This window comes from Hemicordylus capensis, chromosome 4 (genome assembly GCF_027244095.1).
Source record: "Hemicordylus capensis ecotype Gifberg chromosome 4, rHemCap1.1.pri, whole genome shotgun sequence".
NCBI lineage: Eukaryota > Metazoa > Chordata > Lepidosauria > Squamata > Cordylidae > Hemicordylus > Hemicordylus capensis.
Window position 1 is genome coordinate 84,743,461 of NC_069660.1, and position 26,220 is coordinate 84,769,680.

Here is a 26,220-nt window from a genome sequence, read left to right on the forward strand (position 1 = left end):
AGCCTTTCCCATTAAGCTGCAGGACACAATAAATGCCTGGAATAAAGTAGGTTGCACATTACAAAACTGTTCCTTTTTATGTCAATATATAGTATTTTCTTGTACACAGGAATAACTGAGAGAAAGTGGCAGTCGACATGCATAAAGCAAACTGGGAGTAGTTCTGTTCCTGCACCCTAGAACACATTGCGATCACATGGCAGCTATTTCTCTAGAAACAGCAGTCGATCACCACAGAAAAGCGCCCAGAATACCCTTGAGTCTAAGGCTTAGAGAGTAGTCTCAGTCTCCCCATCACGGAAATGCCTGCTATCACAGATACAGTGTTTGCTTCTGGGGTTTGCAGTAACCATGAGCGGTGGGCTGTGGAGGTGAGTGATGGGGTCAGGTGGGACTTCTAGTCCCATTTTAGACACTGCACATGAGTACAGCATCTTTTATTTTAACGTCTGAATAGGGCTAGTATATAAGAGGAAGTAGTTCTGTCATCCTTTGTTCTTAAATCAATTTGCAAATGAATTTGTGTCCAATTACCCCCAAATTCTAGTTCTTAAACACAAGTTTATTGGAGCACAATTTGTGGTCAGCATGCATCCTGCTTCCTCCTGATGAGTTTGTTAATAAAGGTTTTGTTTTTTCACCTCAAGCACAGGCATCTGTGCCCATAATTGAATTCATTTAGAAAGCACTGAGCACATGGGCAAGCACTTGCCTCTAGGATTCAGAAATGTAGAGGCCAAATTCCCTCTCTCAAAATAAGCATAAGAGTTGTAAAAACATCCTTGCAAAAAAGCAAACAACTGCCAGGAATAGAAGCAATGTTACGTAGTATATGGAAAAGGAAAAGATTGATCAGAGATTGTGCACTCTTTTCTAACAAGCTAAGCAGCTAATTAATCTCCAGTGTCAGACTGCAAGGATTCCAGACAAAGCCACTCTGATCTCCCCCAGAAAGTTGTCCTTGACTCTGATGGTTTCACCAGCTTGCTCGCTTTAATAGGAATTATATAAGAATCAGGAAGAGGCCCTAACAAAAATCAGGAAGTAGTCTATCTTGCAGGACAGAGCATGCTCCAGCTACCAGTCTGAATGTGTCCTAACCTTGCTTCCTGGAATCTCCCCTCCTCCAGCTTTGCCCCTAGAATCATACTTTTATGCCTCACTATATTTCAGCATTCTCTACTTTGACATGACATAGTCTCACTTGTCAATAAAACTAGACTATCCTATCCCTATGTCTTGAACTCCAGTCTCTGAGCTATAGAAGTACTGTGGACTCTGCATTCAAATCTCTACTCAGGCACAAAACTCACTGACTTAGGTCAGTCATTATCACCATCCATAATGCATTTCACAGGGGTATTGAGAGAATAAAATGGGAGGTGAAAAAGCACATGTGCTGCCATGAACCTTCTCTGGTGGAAGGGTAGGATAAAAGTGGAACAAACAAATGAGCTTCAAGTTTAGGCCTAGACATCTTGGAGAAAACACTATAGTTTTATAAAAATGAAATAAGATCTACTGCCCTCCATGCTTTTAGCTTATTACTCTTCTGGTTTAAGGCTGTGCCTGCCTCATTCAAAGCCACAGCTCCAACATGGCACAAAACAAAGGTGTGTCTTCCACCTTATATCTGGTATTTATTTATTTATCAGAACTTTTAAGCCTCATCTTTTTAACCAGGCCTTTTAACTTTTGTGATTTGGTTTTTTAGCTTTTTGGAGTTTTAATTGATTTTAATGTTTTATTTATTTGTATTGTTGTTTTATAGTTGTAAACCGCCCTGAGACTTTGGTTTGGGGCGGTATATAAATGATTTAATTATTATCAATATCAATATTAATAATAAGGCATAATTGCATAGGCTGAGGCTGCACAACTTGGGCTCTCCTGCAGATGTTGGATTATAGTTCCCATAATACCCGACTCTCCCCGTCCAAGTTCTGCTATGCTGCCTCATCGTGGTGGGGCGGGGACGGGGACGGGGCTGTTCCATGGAGGGATGAGCAAAGTACGCTGGGAGGTATACTCCCAGTAGGGTCACCCAAAGCACAAAGGTCATTTCAGCATTTCAGATGCCCTGCTAAAGCAAGCAGGCACCTATATTGGGCAGCAGCGATACAGGAAGGTGCTGGAGGCAGACGATCACTTCAGTGACAATGACAAAGGCATCATTTCATACTGTGCAGGAGAAGCCAATAGTAAACCACTCCTGTATATTACCAAGAAAACCACATGGATAGACAAAATGGAATGATTGTTGATATAGTGCCAGATGATGGGCCCCTCAGGTTGGACGGCACTCAACATGCTACTGAGGAAGAGCTGAGGATCTCTCAGAGTACCGTGTTTATGACACAATTAGACTAAAGCCTTTTGTATGTCTAGCAGCTGATATTGCTGTGCGGGAAAAGAAAATCCGAAGCTGCAAAGACAGAATTACAATGGGAACATGGAATGTAAGAAGCATGAATATGGGAAAGCTCAACACAGTGAAAGATGAAATGAATCTACTACAGATGAACATCTTGGGCATCAGTGAATTAAAATGGACTGGAACGGGACACTTTCAGTCAGAAAATCATGCCGTTTACTACTCAGGACATGAAAACCAAAGAAGGATCTGTGTTGCTTTCATAGTCAGGAAGGATATAGCAATGACAGTACTTGGGTACAATGTGGTCAGTGACCGAATAATATCAATTCGATTTTGTGGACAACCCTTTAACATGACAGTTCTTCAAGTCTATGCCCCAACGACTGATGCAGAAGAAGAGGAAATTCTGAGTTTTATACTCAAGTTCAGTTTGAAATTGACAGAACATGCAAGCAAGATGTGATGCTGGTGGTTGGAGACTGGAATGCCAAAGTTGGAAAAGGTAAGGAAGAAATCACAGTCGGCCTACATGACCTAGGAAACAGAAATGAAGCAGGAGAACGACTTATTAGTTTCTGCCAAGCCAATGATCTCTTCATTGCTAACACATTCTTCATATAGCCAAAGCAGTGCCTATACATGGACATCACCAGACTGAATACACAGAAATCAAATTGATTACATTATTGTGCAAGGAGGTGGAAGAGTTGGATTTATTTATTTTTTTACGTTTCTATCCCGCTCATTCTCCAAGGAGCCCAGAGCGGTGTACATGGTTATGATATCCTCACAACAACCCTGTGAGGTAGGTTAGAGCTCTGTTATAACAGCAAAGACATGGCCGGGGGCTGATTGTGGAACAGATCACGAACTGCTCATGTGCAAGTTCCAAGCCAAGCTAAAGCGGAAACACAAAGCTATCCAGTTTCCACGATATGATCTTGAGAATGTACCCACCATATTCAAGGAGAACATCAGGAACCGCTTTGAAGTTCTGAACCTCATTGATAGGGAACCAGAGGAACTGTGGAATGAAATCAAAGAAGCTGCTACGGATGAATTTGAAAAGAGACTGCCAAAGAATAATAAACAGAAGAAACCAAAATGGATGTCAAAACAAGATGGTGGAAATTGCCAAGAAGAGGAGAGAAGCCAAAGTCAAGAAAGTTAAAGACCTTAGGAAGGAACTTAAGAGGGGATTCCAGAAAGCTGTTAAAAGAGACAAAGAGCAATACTACAATGACATCTGTAAAGACCCTGAAGATGGAAATAGACACGGAAAAACAAGACAAATTTTCCAAGAGCTCTCTGAATTCAGAAGGAGGTTCCACTACAAATTGCTATGTTAAGGGATGCCAGATAGTAACTGATTCAGAGAAGATCAAACAGAGAAGGAAGGAGAGGAGGGCTGGTCTTGTGGTAGCAAGCATGACTTGTTCCCATAGCTAAGCAGGGTCTGCCCTGGTTGCATATGAATGGGAGACTTGATGTGTGAGCACTGTAAGATCTTCCCCTCAGGGGATGAAGCCGCTCTGGGAAGAGCAGAAGGTTTCAAGTTCCCTCCCTGGCTTCTCCAAGATAGGGCTGAGAGAGATTCCTGCCTGCAACCTTGGAGAAGCTGCTTCCAGTCTGTGAAGACAATACTGAGCTAGATAGACCAATGGTCTGACTCAGTATAAGGAAGTTTCCTATGTTCCTATACTGAAAATCTGTACAGCAGGGACATCAACATCCAAGATACTCAAGAAGATATTCCCTATTTGCAAGAACCTCTAGTATGGCAAGATGAAGTTAGAGCAGCACTCTGGTCATTACCAAGTTGCAAGGCTACAGGAATTGATGGAATAGATACAGAAATATGGCAGGCAAGAAGTATCAGTCAAGGCTCTAACCAAACAATGCCAGCAAATTTGGAGAACAACACAGTGGCCAACAGATTGGAAGAGGTCAGTCTACATACCCATACCAAAGAAGGGAGACTTAACAGATTGTGCAAACCATTGCACAATATCCTTAATTTCACAAGCTAGCAAAATAATGCTTGGGATCATACAACACAGATTAGAGCCCTACGTGGAAAGTGAAATGCTGGATGTTCAAACTGGTTTCAGAAAAGGCCAAGGAACAAGAGACATCATTGGTGATGCATGCTGGATAATTGAGAAAGCCAAAGAATACCCCAAAGAAGTCAATATGTGCTTTATTGACTACAGAAAAGTCTTTGATTGCATTGACAGTGTCAAGTTGTGGGATATCCTTAGGAAAATGGGCATCCCAGAATATCTCATTGTTCTCATGAGAAACCTATACACAAGACAGGAAGCCAACAGACCAGGCAGAATATGGTGGAACAGAGTGCTTCCAGATCAGCAAAGGAGTAAGACAAGGCTGTATACTTTCTCCTTATTTATGCGATTTATATGCTGAATATATACTGAGAGAAGCTGGATTGGAAGAAGATTGTGTGGTTTTAAAGTTGGAGGAAGAAACATCAATAACTTGCACTATGCTGATGACACCACTCTGATAGCTGAGAATGTGGATGATCTGCAAGCTCTAGTAATGAAAGCACAGTGAAAAAAATGGGACTACAACTAAATGTAAAGAAGACTAAACTAATGACAACAGGTACAGCAACGAGCCTCAGAATTGACAATGAAGACACTGAAGTGGTGAATAGCTTCTGCCTTTTAGTATCAACCGTCAACTGTAAAAGATCCAGCAGTCAAGAAATACGCCACAGACTAGCACTTGGTAGGGTCTTGGAAAGAATATTAAGATGCCGTGATGTACCTACATCTACAAAGATTAGAATCGTTTGGACCATGGTTTTTCCAGTGGTACTCTATGGATGTGAAAGCTGGACTCTGAAGAAGCAAGACAGAAAAAGTATTGACGCTTTTGAACTCTGGTGGTGGTGAAGATTTGAAGATACCATGGACAGCCAGGAAAACTAACAAATGGATCATAGAACAAATCAATCCAGAATTTTCACTCGAGGAACAAATGACCAGGCTCAAACTATGATACTTCAGACACATTATGCGAAGATCCAGATCCCTTGAGAAGTCCATAATGCTAGGAAAAGTTAAAGGAAAGAGAAGAGGATGACCAGCAGCATGGTGGACTGACTCGATTACGACAGCAATGAATTATGACAGCACTGAGAGACCTTAAAGGCCAAGCTGAAGACCATCCTGGAGTGAATCTATCTATGTGGTTTCTAAGAGTCAACACTGACTTGATGGCACTTAATCAATCCATGACTATTGGACACTGTGGCTGGGGATAGTGGGAGTTATAGTTCAAAATTAGCTGGAGATGGAAGTTATGCAACACTGACCCCATTTTTACACCACCACATAGATGCCTTTACAGATTGCACTGTTTGATTGCGTCTCAACAAAGATGACGTACAAGCAACTCTCAGCAAAACAGCCTTTGTTGTCTGTTAAGCCAGAGTTTTCAAAGCTACTATGTAAAATAAAATAAGGCCTTCACAGGAGTTCTCTGTTGAGATGACAAAAGAACATTTGCAAAGGCTGCAGAAGCAATTATAGAAAAGTACATCTAGATCCTTCATCTCATAAAGCTCTTCCATTTTCTGATTGAAAAGGATGTGACACACCACACACAAAGGAAGATGAGCCCTTTGGTTTAGATTCATTATTTAAAAAATAGATCAGAGCCTCTGCTGCCAGTGTCAAATTTAATTTCCTCTTCATATTGGTAGTCTGGGCAATTGAGGGACAGTGTTGCAAAACTCTAATGTTCTAAAAGGCTATCTGAATGAAAGATCAGTCTCCTTTAGTCACAATGATAAAGCAATTCCAGTTCCCTTACTACAAGCTCACTTGAAAGACCTTTCCTTCCGTGATTATATGTACCGTATGATTTACAGTAACCACAACTATTCTGAAAAATACCATGATGTAGTTACTATAAACAAACCATGAACGGCTCAGCTCCTGAAGTTCTTCCTGCAGTGCACTTTGGGTGTCAGACAGCCTTGTCATCACTACTGTACAGAGAAATGAGGAGTGGTATACAAGCCACTAAAAGCAGGTCTATTGCAGCTGCCATTAAGGCCTTAAAATTATTGTATCTATCTCCTCTGATAATTTCTATAGACAGAGGAAGGGCATGAGAACTAGGTGGGGGTGCCAGAAAGTATTTGAAAGAAAGGATGACTCCTAACAATAAAAAAAAAACAACATTATGCAAAGATGGCACCTACATATCAGTGCCAGAATCCATAACAGCTGTAAAAGAAGCAGGGTCAGCAAATGATACCTCAAAGTTAGATTGGCCACTTAATGGAGCCTATAAAACTTAGGCAAAAAATGGGGGTGTTCCTTCTGCTAATCATTCAGCACAAACACAGCCATGGAGAACCAAAGATGTCATAAGAAGGCCTGGAAGAGAATTCAATGGCAAATACATTTGCAGCCTACATCCAGATGCAAAACTAAGTTAAGCAACAGAATTTTGCTCTGCAAGTCCATGGCTGGGGCAGAATTTGAATTCAGGACCCTCATATCTCAGACTAACCCCTTGACTACTAGATCAAAGTAAATTACAAGTCTGTATCATCCACACACACTCCCACGCCCTGGGCTCATGCTATGGCATGCTGATTTCCTAGCCTCCAACATCTCATCATGACTGGGCTGACTGGTCCCTCCATATGCTGACTGGGGGCCCCATGAACCACTGAACTGGAAAACTACACGTAAGTATTTGTAGAATTTAACTTGTTCAGTCTCATAACCATTAATCTGCCACATGTTTGATAAATCTATTAACAAAAACTATGATTTTAGTCTTTTGGTAATTGATCTGGAGTTTTTCCTCCATGCAGTATATAGAAAGGGTCTGGAGGGCTCTTCGCAGGCCTGTTGTGGTGAAAGGTAAGACAGTGGCATCATCTATATACAGCAGTGCAGAAACTGCACGAGACGCCAACTTTGGTGGGTGGAAATTAGAATTTAATAGAAACTGGGCCAGTGAGTTGATGTAATAATTAAATAAGGGGCCAGTATGCTCTCCTGTTTAACTCCTCCCTGCATTATAGCTCAAGATTTTGTAGGCCTCCATTTGCAAGCTAAATATATGAAAAATTGTTCTCATTTCCATGGCCACTCTTCCAGGGTTAGAACATCACACTTTTAGGATGAAAACTTCGGTTTTCAGGAAGCCATATTCCATGCTTTCTTAAGAACATGGAAAGCGGTCTAATACCAAGTTAGATCATTGGTCCATTTAGCTCAGTACTGTATTGTCTACATTGACTAGCAGGAGCTTTCCAAGGTTTCAGGCAGGAGTCTTATCCATCCCCACCTGGAGATGCCAGGGATTGAACCCGAGACCTTCTACATTCAAAGAAGATGCTCTACCACTGTGCTGCGGCCCCATCTTCCATAAGAGCATAACCTGAATATGCACAGCCACACCTACATTCAAAATACTTATGGTGCCAATCTCAGTGCTAATGCCTTTTTAAAAAGGCTCTGTACACTCATTAACCAATCCACCTATTAGCAAAGTGAATATCAGGTTTAAACTTCAGTGGACAGTTCTGCAGAATCAGGTATATTTAATATAATTGGATTGTGTCACTCTGATGTATTTAATATTTAAAAGGCAAATACAGACTTAAGATTCCGAGGAAAACATAGCCAATTTGGGCACTTTCAAAATTTAATTAGGATCCCACTCCAATAACTGTTTAAGTCTGGCACTGATCCCAGGAAAGTAAACTACTATACTAAATTATGGCTGAGATGTTTAAAAATATGCTTCATGCCTAAGGCCTTTGGTAGTACAGTATATGCATAATAAAAACACATTAAACACATTAAGTTTAAAAGCCTACAAATAAATAGAGGCACATAATGGCTTTGTATGTGTGATTATTGCAATGTGAATGAACCTAATTGACTGCTCCTCATAGCCCTTTATGATAACAAGCGAACATAGAAGACCAAGTTCTTCTGTTGTCTATTGGTATAATGCCATGTGGTGGGATGTTGTCAATAGAAGCCAGTCCTGCAGTGGGCATTGTAGGAGCAAGGGCCATCTTTATATCACTGGTGCTACCACATTACAGGACCACCTTGAGTGACGCAGCGGGGAAATGCTTGACTAACAAGCAGAAGGTAGCCAGTTCAAATCCCTGCTGGTACTATATCAGGCAGCAACGATATAGGAAGATGCTGAAAGGCATCAGCTCATACTGCTCAGGTGGAGGCAATCGTAAACCTCTCCTGTATTCTATCAAAAGAAAACCACAGGGCTCTGTGGGTGCCAGGAGTTGAAATCAACTTGGCACACTTTACCTTTACCACATTACAGAGCCTTCAGGTTACATCAGAATGAGCACCTGAACAACCCAAGAGTCATTTGGACTCAGCTCCCTTTTTTACCTGCATGTTAAGAGGAAATAAAATGCAGAACGGGGGGGAGGGTCACCCAAATATTTTCAAAATCATGATTCTTCACGATGGTTGTTCTTGGATTAACACATTTATCTTCCATCTCATGCTTAACACTAGGAGCACAAGTCATTGAACTCTTATCCATTCTACCTTGCTCCCGCCACAACATCTAAGAAGCTTTCTTTCCTGGTAGGAAAATCACTTAATATGCATTTTCCCCCAAACTAACAGAAGTAAAGACGTTAAAAAACAGAAGAAGCTTACCAAGAAATGGAATTACACAGAACATACAATACAGGCAAAAATGAAGACTTGTTTTTCTCTTGAGGAGGCTGGCACACATGGATGGAAGCGAGCAGAAAGGTGAATTAAAGCCAGCCTTACAGGAAACACATGCTGCCAGCCTTCACAAAGATTTAGTAAGGATCATCCTGTGTATAATTTGCAGTCCAGAGACACTCTTTTTAAAAAGAGGTTCTGACAAGAATAGTCTACACTAAAACTTATTTTATTTTGGGCATGCAGTTTACTTAGTTGCAGCCTGGGATGGGAAGTGAAGAAAACAGTTTTTATACCACTTTTGCTACTGTCATTACTAACTCATTTACTAGCTTTCCTCCTGTGCCTTTAACAACAGCCTGACATGGAGAAATTCAGATATTTTTCCCATCCTTTCTTCATGTCAAGAAAAGCTTCAGCAACTCAATTCTGGCACATTAGGTTCCTGTTAAGCATACAGGAATAACTTACCCATAAAAATGGTGGCAACTCTACTTACATACTTTTTACACTGGAACTCAGCTTACATCACAGGTTTTATAATGAAGGAACAACTCAGCTGACAAAGAGTATTTGTAGAATCTTTGTTAATACTTTGTTTAAGTTTAAAAATATGACAAAACTTGCAGTATCTTTGCCAGGATTTCATGTGCTCTTTTTTAGGAAGCTGTGTAGAATTACAACATGACGACAAATATTTATATACTACTTTTCAACAAGAGTATATTAAAAAATGGCTCCCTGTCACCAAAGAGCTCACAGTCTAATAAAGAAACATAAGACAGACATCAGCAACAGTCACTGGAGGGATGTTGAGCTGGGATGGATAGGGCCAGTTGCTCTCCCCCTGCTCGATAAAGAGAATCACCACTAAAAAGGTGCCTCTTTGCTCAGTTTTGTGGAGCTTCATAGTTTCTACGAATTTGCTAACTATTTGCTAACTTGGCAAAGAGGCACCTTTTAACATGGTGATTCTCTTTTATTTAGCAGGGGGAGAGTAACTGGCCCTATCCATCTCCAGCACAGTACCTCCAGTGACTGTTGCTGGTGTCTGTCTTGTGTTTCCTTTTAGATTATGAGCCCTTTGGGGACAGGGATCCATGTTTGTTTGTTTGTTATTTCTCTATGTAAACTGCTTTGGAAACATTTGTTGAAAAGCAGTAGAGAAATATTTATTGTTGTATAAACAAAGCAGGAAAATAGGTTATAATATTCTACCATCATGGTGCTAAGGAGAGGGTGGGGTCACAACCTGTGGTTTAGTATAAAACTGGGGCAGATACAATATTATACTTATTGCTGAAAAGTAGGAAGTTATGTGGAAGAAGGGAAAGTGAGCAGGGCGACAAAGAGAGAGTACATAAAGCTGTGGGGTAGCCCCAGTCCTTTAATCATGGTTTAGAGCAGCAGTTCCCAACCTTGAGTCTGTAGCAGATGATGATACTGGACTACATCTCCAATCATTCCCAGCCATGGACCCAAAGTTGGGAACTCCAGGTTTAATACACAGTTCTAGATTCCCTGCTTTCCCCAACACTGAATTCACTGCTTACCTGACCAGCTTCACTCTTCCAGGTACCCAGTCCTACAAGAGGCATCTTTTGCCCAGTATGAAGCATTGCATAATGCTCAGAAGACATCTTTACCTAAAGTAAATGTGATTTTAAAAAGGTTAGCCTAGGAAGCAACATGGATTTGCTTCAATAGACAAAACAGGAAGTACAGTATATTTCCTGAGGGGTAGCCATGTGTATTATAGATAGTAACAGGCTTACGCACACATACACATAGGGGGGAGAGAAAGGAAAATTAAAAACCATTTTGAAACTGTAAACATGGAGATCAAAGGGCTATAGGATGCAAGCAATACAGCCCCATTTTTATGTGAAGCTTAAGTATAAGTGACAATTCATACCAGCAGTAATACTAACTAAAACAGTCTTCCTGACTATAATCTTATTGTCTAGGTGTGGGGTGTGTTTATTTTTTCAGAGAAGATAATTGCCTACAACACAGCTCCCGAGGAACTGGATTCAGGACTGCCTGGCCACAAACAAGTCACTTGAAACAGCAGTGTTCTTATTTGGGACTTCCGTGCTCAAAGAAATGGTTCATCCCCACACTTTGAATGCATGAAGTTGCGCTGTACCAGATCAGACCATTGATCCATCCAGTCCACTACTGTCTACGCTGCCTGGCAGTGGCTCTTCAGGGTTTTTGGCAGAGGTCTTTCCCACCACTTGCGACTTCATCTTTTAACTGGAGATGCCAAGGACTGTACCTGAAACCTCCTGCATCTCAAAGCATCTCAGTTGTTCCGCAACTGAATTATTGTCCCACACATTTTTTAGTTTATGCCAATCCAGACCAAGAATTCCTCCCTGTAGGACAGACTATTGAGGGAAACTGTTTGTTGTCATATCATGGGGTTTTGGTCTACAAATGCCCAGAAATTTAACAAAACCTACTCAAGCAGCTTTGCTGGGACCAAGAAACAAGGATCATTGTGCACACCAGTCACTAGGAGAGCTGTGCCATGGATTATCTCCTCAATCTAAACATTAAAAAAGAATGAACATCTTTCAAAATTTCTAGAAGTCATAGCAGAAAGTTCTTATTCACTTAAATGACAACTCCAAGGAAGAGAGGCTTCCATGAGAACTTCCAGGGGTAGCTGCATTAGTTGCCGAGTTAGCTGCGTTAGTTAGTAGCCAACCTCGCTGAAGTTAAGATAGTCTTGATCTAGTCAGTGCTTGCATGGGTGGCCACAAGGGAATTCCACCATACAGTATATGCCACCTAGAGTTCCATGGTGGAAGACAAGCAGGTTTGTGAGTGCAATAAAGAACAAAATATAGTCTATTGCTGCAAGCCACTACACAGGCCAACATCCTGACAAAAGAAGCACCAGTGCTTCATGAGGAGTATGGATGAGCATCCTGATTAAAGAACCACTGGTTGCACAGGATGGCAATTTTCTGCTGATCTCCCCTGCCCCAAAAGTGTTCCCTGCAGCCCAGAAGTGGGACCCTGGGAGCTGCATGACCAAAGAGAATGCCTCTTCCTAAAAAGCAGGAATCACTTCCCACATCTCAATCAGAGCAGCAGAAAATCTTCCACTTAAAATGATAAAATGGGGGTGTAATTCTCTGTTGCAAAGAGTGGAAAAACCAGCAACTCAAAGAAAACTTTCCACAGCTGCTTCCTGTTCTGTAGCAAAGAGCTGTGGAAACTCCTCTTTCTCTGAGCACCTGGTTTCTCCACCTCTGCTATTGCAAACTACACCCCCCACACACCCCAGTTTGATTATGCTAACAGGAGCAGTCTCAAAACTGAAGAGGAAAGCCTCTTTTCCTGAGAGTAAGTAGGACAATAAAATGTTCTGAAGATTACAGTATTTGGAAATGGGGCTCTGCCCACTAGCCCATTCTAGAATTGCCCACTTGTTTACAAGCTCCTGCACCTGTGCCCCTTAGTGGCAGCTTGACATTGCCATGTGATAATGCTCATCTATAGGTCTTCAAAATATTCAGCTGCTAATTTCTCCTAGTCAGATTACTGTTAAAGGCATAGCAGCAGGCCAGGCTTGCTTCTTCTAGTTATCTGGCACCACAGCTACTAGAGGGAAAAGGTTTTTGAGCCTTACAGTGCTAAGTGTGTTCACCATTGTCTGTAAAGTTAGGAGCGTGGTGCCTGTGTGGACAACAAAGAGAGGGTGCACTTAAGTTAGATACCATTCAAGTTATTTCTTGCTAATCAGGTGAGCTTGCTTTTTCCTGAAAGGGAATAAAGAATGCTGTTTGCTGGGATTTAGAATGACTGAGCACAAGGAGTTAAGTGTATTATTTCCCAAGACTAGGCCTTAGCCTCTCCCAAACTGAACTTTAGAAACTAAGAAGAGAAGATATTATATCAAGTTCTGTGCATTTCAGGGAGGAAATCTGTGCAGAAGCAGAATGACAGGTCTCTACATGCAACTTATATAACTTCACTATCAGTCATCCTGATGAACTCAGAAAAGCGTGAGGTGAGCTCTCTTGGTCTGTGTCAAAGCAACAGTCAGTGCCTAGATTCATCTTTGTGGAGTGACACCCTATTTTCATTCTTAGGGGTGTGTGCATGCGTGTGAGAGAGCGAGAGTGTGCAAAATGGAAGCACTTATTTATTCGATTTCTCTACCGCCCTTCCAAAAATGGCTCAGGGCGGTTCACACAGAGAAATAACAAATAAATAAGATAAAAAGCACTTGCTCTTGGAACAGAACTGACTAGTCTTTATAATCTCTGTATGAATTTCATGCCTAGTTTATCAGGTTTTTCCTTTTGCCGTAGAACTCAGTGTTGGAAATAACATGGCTAGCTACCCAAAAGCACTACCATACTGATTTTTCTTTCAAGGTATAAATATTTGCTGCCCTATCTCAGCATCAGGGTTTATTGCTGCTGTTGCTTTTGTAACCGAAGGGGCGGGAGGGAGAAGAGAGATACCGTGTCTGTGCCCTGTAAGTCAGGAGACCATTAGCTCTGGTTCCCCAGCACTCCTGTTTCCCAAGCTCCTTTCTCCTCAGGTAGGAGCAGGTCCCTACTGCTGCCTGCAAGCCCCTTTGCCCTGGGTGCACCACTCAATCCCCTGAGGTTTCGGTCCTTTTGAGAGTCCCAAGAGCAATCATCAGGAGGACCTGGTTTACAAAAACGACAGTGCGTGCTAGACCACTTTGCCAGAAAACAAGTATAAAAATTCTAAAGCCCACCATCTTTTTACTCACTGCTATTTGTGCTAGGAATTACAGTTAACTAGTTCTTCATCTGAAAGGGCATGAACTGAGCTTGGTGGCTTGCCGTTTGTTGGGTGTGTGGCCTGGGAGACTTCAGTGGGATCCCACAACTAGAGCAGGAGAGCACTAGCAGCAAAACAACGAACTATTAAGAGGTAGCTCTGGGCCCTGTTAATAGGCATTGATGGGATAGCCTGGGAATAGCTGAACCTGTTACACAACTAGGTTTTGCAAACTTGCACAGAACATACAGCTTGGCAACACTTATGTAAGACCATGAAAATGGCCCTGCTGCCCAAGGCCTATCTAGTCCAGCATCCTGTTTCTCACAGTGAAACATTGTTGCCTCTGAGAAGCCCAGTGGCAAGAGGTGAGGGCATGCCCTCTCTCCTGCTGTTGCTCCCTTGCAACTGGTATTTAGAGGCACCTGTCCTCCCAACAGATTTGTCCAAGCCTCTTTTAAAGCCATTCAAACTAGCAGACATCACCACATCCCATGGCAGCGAATTCCATAGATTAATTATGTGCTCTGTCAAAAAGTATTTCTTTTTGTCAGTCCTAAGTTTCCTGGCATTCAGTTTCATGGTTCTAGTGTTGCGCGAGAAGGAGGGGGAAAAAAATCTGTCTACTCTTTCTACGCCATGCAAAGTTTTATACACCTCTATCATGTCTCTCCATACTCACCTCTTTTCCAAACTAAAAAGCCTCAGATGCTGTAGCCTTGCCTCATACGGAAGGTGCTCCAGGGCCCTGATCAGCTTGATTGCCCTCTTCTGCACCTTTTCCAGTTCTACAATGTCCTTCCTAAGATATGGTGATCAGAACTGTACACAGTACTCCAAATGTGGCCACACCATAGATTGTATAAGGGCATTATAATATTAGCATTTTTATTTTCAATCCCCTTCCTAGCATGGAATTTACCTTTTTAATCACAGCTGCCATGCACTAAGTCAACACTTTCAACAAGCTGTCCACTACAACCCCAAGATTTCTCTCCTGGTCAGTCACTGACAGCTCAGACTCCATTAGTATATATGTGAAGTTGGGCTTTTTTTGCCCCAATATGAATCACTTTATACTTGCTTATGTTGGACCGTATTTGCCCATTTGTCACCCACTCACCCAGTTTGCAGAGATGCTTTGGGAGCTCTGCACAATCTGTTTTAGATTTCACTACCTTAAACAGTTTAGTGCCAGCTGCAAATCTAGCCACTTTGCTGATTACCCCAACTTCTAGATAATTTATGAATAAGTTAAAGAGCACTGGTCCCAATACAGATCCCTGGGTGACCCCACTTTTACTTCCCTCTATAGTTAAAACTGTCCATTTAATTCCTGCCCTCTATTTCCTGTCCAACTAGTTACCAATCCACAATCTAACCTCTCCCCTTATCCCACGACTGCTAAGTTTACTCAAGAGCCTTTGGTAAGGCTAACTGGGGGAGGGAGGACATTGACAGCGCCCAGGGCACTATTTATCCTAGGGCAGCAGAAGCAGTCGAAGAAGGAATCTTGCAATACGACTTGAAAGTTGCACTGCTGGCTGAATTGTAAAAGGAAGTTACATTCCAAGGTTCAACCCTTCTCAACTTCCTCAGCTTTTGCTGGAATCAGCAATTTAGCAGAATCCCATAGAATTACTTCCTGAATTTAAAATACCATCTACATCAAACAAAGGACAGGATGAAAGTTATATATTCCCTTTCCTACTATTACATTTCTAATAATGTGTTCATTACATATTGGATATGGCTAACAGCAAAAAAGCTTGACTGGATCAGGGATTCTCAACGTTGGGTCCCCAGATGTTATTGGACTTCAATAACATAATCCATAATCCCAAACCAAAGGTTACTGGAGCTGGGGATTATGAGAGTTGAAATCCAATAACGTCTGGGGACCCAACACTGAGACTCCTTGGACTAGATTGCAGAAGCTATAAGCACAGGAACATAGGAAGCTGCCTTATACTGAATCAGACCATTGGTCCCTCTAACTCAGTATTGTCTACACTGACTGGCAGCAGCTCTCCAAGGTTTCAGGTAGAAGTCTTTCCCAGCCCTAGCTGGAAATACCAAGGATTGAACCTGGTACCTTTTGCATGCAAGCAAATGTTCTACCAATGAGCCATTAGGGGTGGGTCTGGACCGGTCCGGAGGCCATTGTAAAGGCCTCCGGACCATCCGGACCGGTTCGGACCTGGCCGGTCCAGTCCGGGTGGAGGGGGTCCCCTTAAGGGCGGGGAGGGTTTACTTATCCCTCCCGCCACTTTGCCCCCTCCAGAGCCCGTAGTTCTTGTAGAAATTGGGGTGGCAGGATACCTCCCTGCCGCCCCTTCTTGCTCTGCAATGCAAAGGCTGAAAGAAGTCTTCTGCGCACGCACACGTGGCGCAGCACGAAAGCTTCATATCTACCCGATGCGACGGGTAGACCGGGCCTCCGATTGCTGGAGGTCTGGTCTACCCGGCCTCGTCCCGGCGGGTAGACCGGGCCTCCGGTGGTCGGAGGCCCGGTCTACCCGTCGCATCGGGTAGATGTGAAGCTTTCGCGCCGCGCCACGTGCGCATGCGCAGAAGGCTTCTTTCAGCCTTTGCATTGCAGAGCAAGAAGGGGCGGCAGGGAGGTATCCTGCCGCCCCAATTTCTACAAGAACTACGGGCGCTGGAGGGGGCAAAGTGGCAGGAGGGGTAAGTAAACCCTCCCCGCCCTTAAAGGGACCCCCTCCACAGTGCTGGACCGCAGCTGTGCGGTTCCGTGCACACCCCTATGAGCCATCCTAGGGGAATATTTCACAGCAGCCAGTGCTCATATGTAGCCACCCATCCATATGCAAGCCAAGGCAAACCCTACTTAGCAAAGGGGAAATTCATGTTTGCTACTGCAAGTCACCAGCTTGGATGGCTTTAAAAGGGGCTTAGACAAATTCATGGAGATCTGGTCTATCAATGGCTACTCTGGTGGGCCACCTCCAGCCTCAGAAGCACGATGCCTCTCAACACCAGCTGCAGGGGAGCAACAGCAGGAGAGAGGGCATGCCCTCACCTCTTGCCTGTGGGCTCCCCAGAGGCATCTGGTGGGCCACTGTATGCTACAGGATGCTGGACTAGATGGGCCTTGAGCCTGATCCAGCAGGGTTGTTCTTATGTAAGCCTAGCTGAGGGTGGTGGGGTGTGAAGAACTTTACCAGGTGTTTCATAGCTTAAGATACATCAAAATTTAGTTTAGGCTTTAGTAAATTGTACAATGCTTAGAAGGCAAGAACTGAAAAAGCTTGTATACCTGCTAACTGAACAAAGAGACACCTCTCTTTGGTGATTCTCTTATGTTTAGCAGGGGAAGAACAAATGGCCCTATCCATTCTCAGCACAGCATCCCTCCAGTGGCTGCTGCTGGTGTCTGCCTTATGTTTCTTTTTAGATTGTGAGCCCTTTGGGGACAGGGAGCCATCTTATTGATGTATCCCGCCCCCCCATGTGAACTGCTTTGAGAACTTTGGTTGAAGAGCGGTATATAAATATCGGTAGTAGTAGGGAACTCAGCTGATGGGACCACTTGTAAGCCCCATGACTGATACATCAGATTTTCACATCTATTCACAAAGGCATGTATTAGGCTTTATTGCTTTCACTTTTTAGTTCTCACACAATATATATTTACAATTTTAAATATTATTTATATTTTAAAATGTATTCTTCTCTAAAGCCCAGGTCAGATTACCATGTCAGTGGACTGCCTAAACTTATGCATGTTTATTCAGAAACAAGTGCCACTGAGTTCAATGGGCCTTTCCCCCAAGTAAGTCTGCACAAGATTGCAGCCTTACATTGCAACCAGAAATGCACGTACATAGTAAGACCCATTGAGTCCAATAGGACTTACTTCCCAGGAAATATACATAGGATTGCACCCTCATCATTATTCCTGGGGAAGCTGTTGAAAAAAGCTGAGGTACTGCAATCTGCTTGAATGGGTTCAAATATGCATTAGGATTTCAACTCAAGTTTAGAGCCATCATTTCCCCCCATTGACTCACTGTACACAAGTATCTACAGTGGGGAAAGCATGAATATGGAATGGAAGCCTTTCGAGGTCAACAAGCAAGAAAGAGGAAAAGCATGTGCTAGTTTGGACATTATAATATATATATATATATATATATATATATATATATATATATATATATATATACACACACACACACACACACACACACACACACACTCTCATGCAAGAAAATATACATTAGTAACCATATAATTTTGAATTGTGCAACCCAACACTAGTATTCAGTGCAGCTCTGCACTTTAGATAAGATACTAACTAATCTTGAATGCAGAACTTTGCCCCAGAGGCAAGTTATCATCTATAATCAGTAACCTGTTTTGTTAATACCAACAGTTTCACACAATACAGGTGCAAGTAAGCCCAATATCCACCAATGATAATGAATTATTCCCCATTCTCCCATAATGTACAGCTATAATGTATAGATGGCAGAATGCAAGAAAACAAATTAGAAGCATAAAAGGCAGTCACTTTTTCTCCCACAAGACTACAGGCTATATTATACACACTTTAGTCTTGGCAATTCTCCTAAAATTGTTTCCTTAGCGCATGGTTTACAGATTTTTATCAGATTCTTTTTCATAACTATTCTACAATAAGGTGGTAAGGATTTTTTACACTGTACAGGTGTGGAAGAGAGGCCAATAGTGACTTGTACAATACACCTACTAAGTTTAAGTTAGAAGTTGAATTTGGGGCTCCAAAAAGCTTGCCTAGCCTTCTAGGCCCAGGGCTACACAGATTCAAGTTCTTTCCTTTAAAAATCATCTTCACAGTGAAAGTCAGTGTGATCACACAGATGTCATGAAAATGGCCTCCGCATCAAGCAAATAAAATAATAGATTTGTAAATCTGAGTTTAAATCCCTGCCTTATTTCATGCTTTTAAAATCATTTCATGGGACTAACCTAGTTTTCATACCAGTAAGTTCCATTTTGAATCAGGTTTAGTGTGTTCAGTTCAGACTTTTAAAGTTTATTTTACATTTCCCTTTTAAAATTTTAAATGTTAAAGAACTAAAAATGCATTGAGACCATTCTACAAATAATCCGACTACCTCGGCTTGCTCATGCAAGCCTTCATGGACTCTACTTAGTGTTCTGAACTCTCCATACTGCTAGCCTAGGATAGTTATCCTTCACCAACAGATTTGTTGCAATTATACATGGGGGATGTGTGGGTACTGATGAGAGTAGTTTTGCCCATAAAAGGGTGGGACAACATTCTTTGCAGTTAATACAGAAGGGAATACTGTAGATTATTGTAAACTACATTTAAAAATCAGAACGCCAAGCTGTAGAACAAGAATCCTTAGGTTTCTTTTCAGTAAGGAGATTGGGCAAACCCCGTTATGTATTCCAAGCAGACACTACCAAGTATATATATCGTACATATCCTGGTTAACAGGTAGGTGGCAAGAGGCATGAAAAACGGGGATTTGTAAAAGTTTATTGCACCCATTCTGTGAAACATGACCTGGTTTATTCTAGTATAAACCCAAGAGGTTTTTTTACGCATACACACTGCCCACTTCTTATACTCGTTTCAACATGCTCTTTACCTACCACCGTTTTTTGAGCAACGTTAGGTTATGCGCATTTACTCAGAAGTAAATCCCATCTAGTTCAACAGGGCTTGCTTCCATGTAAGCATGCATACCATCGCATGTTATACACACTTACTTGGAAATAAACCTCATTGACCATTTCCGTTTTACTAACTTGCTTCCGGGTAAACATGCATAGCCTCATGCTGCATGTTTGAAACCATGTTGCCGACAGCTGCATAACGCTTAGGAACAGATATTACATTTAATCAATTTTCTTCCGTTAATCGGATTCAAGGCTCCTCCTTTTACCAGCACCAGCACCAAAAAAAGTGAGTGGAGGAGCGTTGCACGTGCCCAAATCAGCCACAATTATGCTGTACTTTCTACCCCACCCCTGATTATGCACAGACCTGGCTGACGCAAAAGGAAGCCTTAGCTAACCTTGGCGAAGACACGCGCCGGATCACTCACGCACCGCACACTCCTCACTCGGACTCTCCCTTGCTTTGCTGAGTTCAAAATACAGTGGCAAGTCCTCTGCCTCCAACTTTAACATTTCCGTTTCCGGGTTTGATCTTTAATAACCGCACACTCCTCTATTCTCTGGATTTTCCAGTCCACGTGGGCATGGGGAGTTAACGACCATTGCCGTATTTCTCCTATTTTATAGACCTTTCGTGGGGAAGAAGGCACTTCCAGGGAGAACCGCCAAGAAATTTTGAAAACGACAATTATTGGAGATTTGCTTTATTTTGTGGAATTTGTTTTGCTTTGCAACAACAATAACAAAAAGACGCAAGTGTGAGATTATCCCTATTCAAAAGAGCAGTAGCTTCGCTTTCGCCCCTGAGAAACCATGCAGAGCAATCTGCTGCTCTCAGGAACACCACGATCTATCTATCTAACAAACTAAGGTCCTACGGGGCAAGCCCCGCCCACACAGTGCTTTACCAATCGGTGGCAACAGAGCAGAAGCACCCTGGTGATTGGGCGGTGGTCATCCTATATTATTTTATTATTATTACATTTATATCCCGCTCTTCCTCCAAGGAGCCCTGAGCTGTGTACTACATACTTGAGTTTCTCTTTCACAAGAACCCTGTGAAGTAGGTTAGGCTGAGAGAGAAGTGATTGGCCCAGAGTCACCCAGCTAGTATCATGGCTGAATGGGGATTTGAACTCGGGTCTCCCGGTCCTAGTCCACAGGGCCGGACTGGGGGCACTGAGAGGGCGGTGGAATGTGTGGGGAGGGCATCGAATTTTGAGCAGAATGGGTACAAAAGGGTGGGAGTATTCACTGCTGTCGAGTGCGGCAGGGCACAGAGGCGCCCCGCGGGTAGAGCGCACCGGGAATATGCCGTTGCCCTGTGGGCCAGTCCAAGCCTGCTAGTCCAGCACTCTAACCACTACACCACGCTGGCTTTCCATGTAGATAGGGAAGAAGAGGAGTGGGTACAAGGGAGTGAGTGAGTGAGAGCGAATGGTGGCGGGGGGGAGGGGAGGGCAGGAAGCAAGCAAGCGATCAACCAGGGAGTGTGTGAGCAAGCAGCAGGGAGGGGGCGAGCGAGCTATGGCAGTGAGCGAGTGAGCAGTCGGGAGGGGGCATGCGAGCGAGTAGTGGGGAGGGGGCGAGCGAGCAGGGAATGAGCAATCAGGAGCGGGCTGGTGAGCAAGCGAGCGGCAGGGAGGGGCAGTGAGGGAACGATCATGTAGTGGGTGAGCGAGCGGCAGGGAGGAACCGAGTGAGTAATCGGTGGGGAGAGCACAAGTGAGCAAGTGAGTGGTGGGGAGGGGGTGGCTGAGAGTGGGTGACTGACACTAAGCAATAAAGCAGGTGTTGTGGCGGGTGGTAGGAGAGCAACAGAGTCCTAGTGCAAAAATGCTCTGTGCTGGTTCAGCTAGTATATATAAAACTGAACATCTATTCCGTATATATTCCCACGCCCTTTGAGCTATGAGCACCAAACTTGGCACAGTGACTTCCTAGGATCACTCGGGATCCCCGACAACCAACTTGCATAGACAGACAGACAGATATTCACCAGGTACATCCACAAAATACATATGGATGAAATAACTAAGGTAAACTTGCACAAACTTTGCAACGTGACTTCCCAGGAACTACAAAAACCACCTCGCACAGACAGATATACAATGGGTATAGCCACAAAACTTATGGATACAATGAAAAAGAGAAACTTGCACCATAAGCCCAAGCAATGCCGGGTACTCAAAGCCAGTACTTTATAAACGTCTTATCAGTGTGTACAGATTATTGCATAAGGCAACTGCACATGAAATTTTTGATACGTGACATGTGGTCAGACCAGAAGCCATGAGTGGTTGTTTCTTCCCAGTGCACTTATGCTATGTGTGCATACAGCAAAAATTCCATTTTCATCACTGTGTGAACAGGCCAGCATGCTTATAACACAACAGAGTGGGCTCACATAATCTCAAACCAAATGCTGTTAAATTAAGTTCAGAAGGTCTATCAAAAAGTTTGATTCTCTCTGTCTGGGTTTGAACACTTTTACACTTATTCACACTTTGATTGATTGATTAAGTGCCATCAAGTCAGTATCAATTCTTAGCGACCACATAGATTCTCTCCAGGATGATCTGTCTTCAACTTGGCCTTTATGGTCTACCAGTGGTGCATTCATTGTTGTCGTAATTGAGTCCATCCACCTTGCTGGTGGTCGTCTCTTTCCTTCAACTTTTCCCAGCATTATGGACTTCTCAAGGGAGCTGGGTTTTCACATAATGTGTCCGAAGTATGATAGTTTCAGCCTGGTCATTTGTGCCTCGAGTGAAAAATTTGGATTGATTTGTTCTATGATCCAATCGCTTCTTCAAAGTCCAGCTTTCACATCTATAGAATGTCATGGGAAAAACCATTGTCCAAACTATTCTAATCCTTGTAGGTATAGACACATCACAGCATCTAAATATCCTTTCTAAGGCCTTCATTGCAACCCTACCAAGTGACAACCCCTGCTAAGTGAGCAAAGAGGCACCTTTTAAAGTGGTGATTCTCTTAGCTATAGCAGGGGGAGAGCAACTGGCCCTTTCCAACCCCAGCACAACATCCCTTCCGTGGTGTTTGCTGGTGTTGCTGGTGTTAGCCTTATGTTTCTTTTTAGATTGTGAGCCCTTTGGGGACAGGGGGCCATCTTATTTATGTATTTATTTTTCTATGTAAACCGCTTTGAGAATTTTGTTGAAGAGCGGTATATAAATATTCATAGTAATAATAGTCTGCGGCGTAGGATCTTTTACTGTTGATAGTCAATCCTAAAAGGCAGAAGCTATCCACCACTTCAATGTCTTCATTGTCAGTTCTGAAGCTACTTGCTGTGCCCGTTGTCATCAGTTTAATCTTCTTTACATTTAATCATAGTCCCATTTTTTCACTGTGCTCCTTGACTTTCATTACTAGAGCTTGCAGGATCATCCACATTCTCAGCTATCAGAATGGTGTCATCAGCACAGCACAAGTTATTGATGCCTCTTCCTCCAACTTTAAAACCATGTTCATCTTCTTCCAGTCCAGCTGCTCTCAGTATATGTTCACCATATAAGTTGCATAAGTAAGGAGAAAGTATACACCCTTGTCTTACTCCTTTGTCAGTCTGAAATGTCTTTTTCATCATGTTCTGTCTGGACTGTGGCTTCCTGTCCTGTGTATAGGTTTCTCATGAGAACAATGAGATGTTCTGGGATGCCCATTTTCCTAAGGATATCCCACAACTTGACACTGTCAATGCAATCAAAGGCTTTTCTGTAGTCAATAAAGCACATATTGACTTCTTTGGGGTATTCTTTGGCTTTCTCAATTATCCAGTGTGCATCACCAATGATGTCTCTTGTTCCTCAGACTTTTCTAAAACCAGCTTGAACATCCAGCATTTCCCTTTCCACATAGGGCTCTAATCTGCATTGGATGATCCTGAGCATTATTTTGCTAGCATGGGAAATTAAGGATATTGTGTGATGGTTTGCGCAATCTGTTACGTCTCCTTTCTTTGGTATGGGTCTGTAGACTGTTCTCTTTCAATCTGCTGACCACTGTGTAATTCTCCAAATTTGCTGGAGTTTGGTTAGAGCCTTGACTGATACTTCTTCTTTTGCTCGCCATACTTGCTTGCCATATTTCTGTAGCTATTCCATCAATTACTGTAGCTTTCTGACTTAGTAATGACTGGAGTGATGATCTAATTTCATCTTCCCATACTAGAAGTTCTTGCAAGTAGGAAATATCTTCTAGAGCAGGGATTCTCAACGTTGCATCCCCAGATATTATTGGACTTCGACTCCCATAATCCCAGCCCTAGTGGCCTTTGGTTGGGGATTATGGTATTGTGGTAGCAAGCATGACTTGTCCCCATAGCTAAGCAGGGTCTGCCCTGGTTGCATATGAATGGGAGACTTGATGTGTGAGCACTGCAAGATATTCCCCTCAGGGGATGAAGCCGCTCTGGGAAGAGCAGAAGGTTCCAAGTTCCCTCCCTGTTTTCTCCAAGATAGGGCTGAGAGAGATTCCTGCCTGCAACCTTGGAGAAGCTGCTTCCAGTCTGTGAAGACAATACTGAGCTAGATAGACCAATGGTCTGACTCAGTATATGGCAGCTTCCTATGTTCCTTTGAAGTCCAATTACATCTGGGGACCCAAATGTTGAGAAACCCTGTTCTAGAGTATCTTGGATATTGACATCCCTGCTGTACAGATTTTCAGTATACTCCATCTCTGTTTGATCTTTTCTGAATCAGTTACTATCTGTCCTTTGGCATTCCTTAACATACTAATTCAAGGTTGGAACCTCCTTCAGAGTAAACAATAACAATACTAAAGCATGTAATTGCTAATAACTGCAAGTGCCTTTGAGGAGATATACAGAGTGCCTTTCCACTGGAGTAAGTACCCCAGACCATCTGTGGTTACTGGGTTAATAGGCCAGTCTAAATCCTGGCAACTCCCATTTTAGATCAAAAGCTTTTGTTACAACTCAGTTATGTATTTCACATGCCCAGGGCACTAATGCCGACAGACAGTGACTCTCTCTATAACTGTCTTCAAGTATCTTCCTTGGCTTCTGAACTGATGGAAGATGCCGCAGTAGTTGCTATTATTAAATGCAGCACACCCCCAGTGGAAGGAGGGAAGGAATCCTGATGTCATCGTGGAATGGATAGACCATGGTCAGTCTTTTATACAGCAGCTCTGTACAATAAACTACTTAATGCTAGCACAAGCACTTAGGAAATCTGGGCTGTATATCCTGCCTTGCTATGAATAGATGGATCTTAATTTCATACATTTTTAGGTCAGATTGCTACTTTTTTTCCTGGCCTTGATCATGGGCTTCCAATAGCAACCTGACAATGTAAGTTGTTCTGGCAGTTCCCAAACTGATGGATAAAGCAAAAAGCAGATGAGGAGAAGCAGTGACAGAGCTGGAAACCCTACTTTTTCGCACATATCCCATTGACTTAAGTAGATGTGCCTGTCTGAAGATGCTAGCCTGAAGTTAGGGACACCCTGTGTGCAAGCAGCTTATAACCAGGTTTACTTCTGGCTGTCACAAGGTTCCCTGTAGTAGGCTTGCACAGTGATTTGTGGTGGTGGAAAACTGTGAAATCCTAAAGCTATCTCAACCACTTTTAAGCAGGTTAAATGCAATTTGTAAAGAAATACTGCATTCCCTACACTCTATTGTAGTAAGCTTTTGCCTCCCTTCCTACTGTTATATATCCCTTCCTACTGTTCTGGTCCCTTGTCCTCACTCTGGCCCTTGAAGTCCACTAGTGAAAAAGTACTCCAGAGAATACACCATTGGATCTGCAGAAAAATGCTTGTGCAACACCTGTCTGCATCATTTGCAAACCCTGTAGCTGTTATATAGGAAAAATCATCCACAACCGGAATCATCAATGAAGACCTGTTTTGAGAGCTAGTGGTTGGTTAAAGTGAAGAAAATACCACTTCCTGGTATTTATTCATGCAAGGCAGCAAGAATAAACATGAAGAATGTAAAGAGAACTATGAGCAATAGCTTGCATATAAGAAATATGCAAAATTTGCATATGTAGATGGGTAGGGCCTACTCTTCTAAGGCCACTTCCAAATTGTATGGCAGGCATGTTCTAGCCTGAAACAAATTTACTTATGTGTACTAAGAAGCAGAGATAGGAAATGAAGCGTCTTGGGGGATGTTATCAATCCACCCCTCCCCCACAGATTTAAGAGATAGGAATGATTTATGGTGAGCCCGAATGACTTATGCAGCTCGCGTTGTACGGACTACTGTACTTAGCTTAGCTGCACCAGGTAGCCACAAACGACTGTGAGTAATCAATCGAATTCGCAAATGTTTCCTCTTGGAAACCGCCAGTTCCTCATGACTTTGCGTTTTAAACTGTAACGTTCAGATCGACTGCACAAGGTTTCAGTAAAACGTTTGCAATCACCTTCCCCACCCTTTGGGAATGAATTATAATCTGCAGCAACATTAATTATACCCGCGTCTGAAGCAACCACCACACAGCAATTACAATTCAGTGTTCTTGTTGAACGTTGTGCAGGCACGTGCCTAGTAACTACCAAGGGCTACTCCGCCCGGCCGGCCGCCCTAGCTCCCGTTCATTCACCACTCACAACGTCATATCTGGCGCCACTGCCATTCTCTCCCTCCTAACGAACAGAAGGGGCTAAAATGCAAAATCATGCTGTCGC

The 26,220-nt window shown here is 42.9% G+C and overlaps 1 protein-coding gene across 6 annotated transcripts in view; it reads right to left on the reverse strand.

Annotated features, from left to right (window-relative positions):
- The window catches only part of AKR1A1 (aldo-keto reductase family 1 member A1), a 52,466-nt gene extending 26,264 nt beyond the window's left edge, over positions 1-26,202 (reverse strand). Inside the window, exons 1-2 of one of the 6 annotated variants that reach the window (XM_053247684.1) lie at positions 26,078-26,202; positions 10,647-10,739 (exon numbers count right to left, since the gene is read on the reverse strand). In XM_053247684.1, the coding sequence (XP_053103659.1) occupies positions 10,647-10,733 (87 nt within the window). In that variant the 5' untranslated portion in view covers positions 10,734-10,739; positions 26,078-26,202. The other 5 variants (XM_053247685.1, XM_053247686.1, XM_053247687.1 and 2 more) reach the window with 5 other exon arrangements.
- Positions 26,203-26,220: the final 18 nt, after the last annotated feature.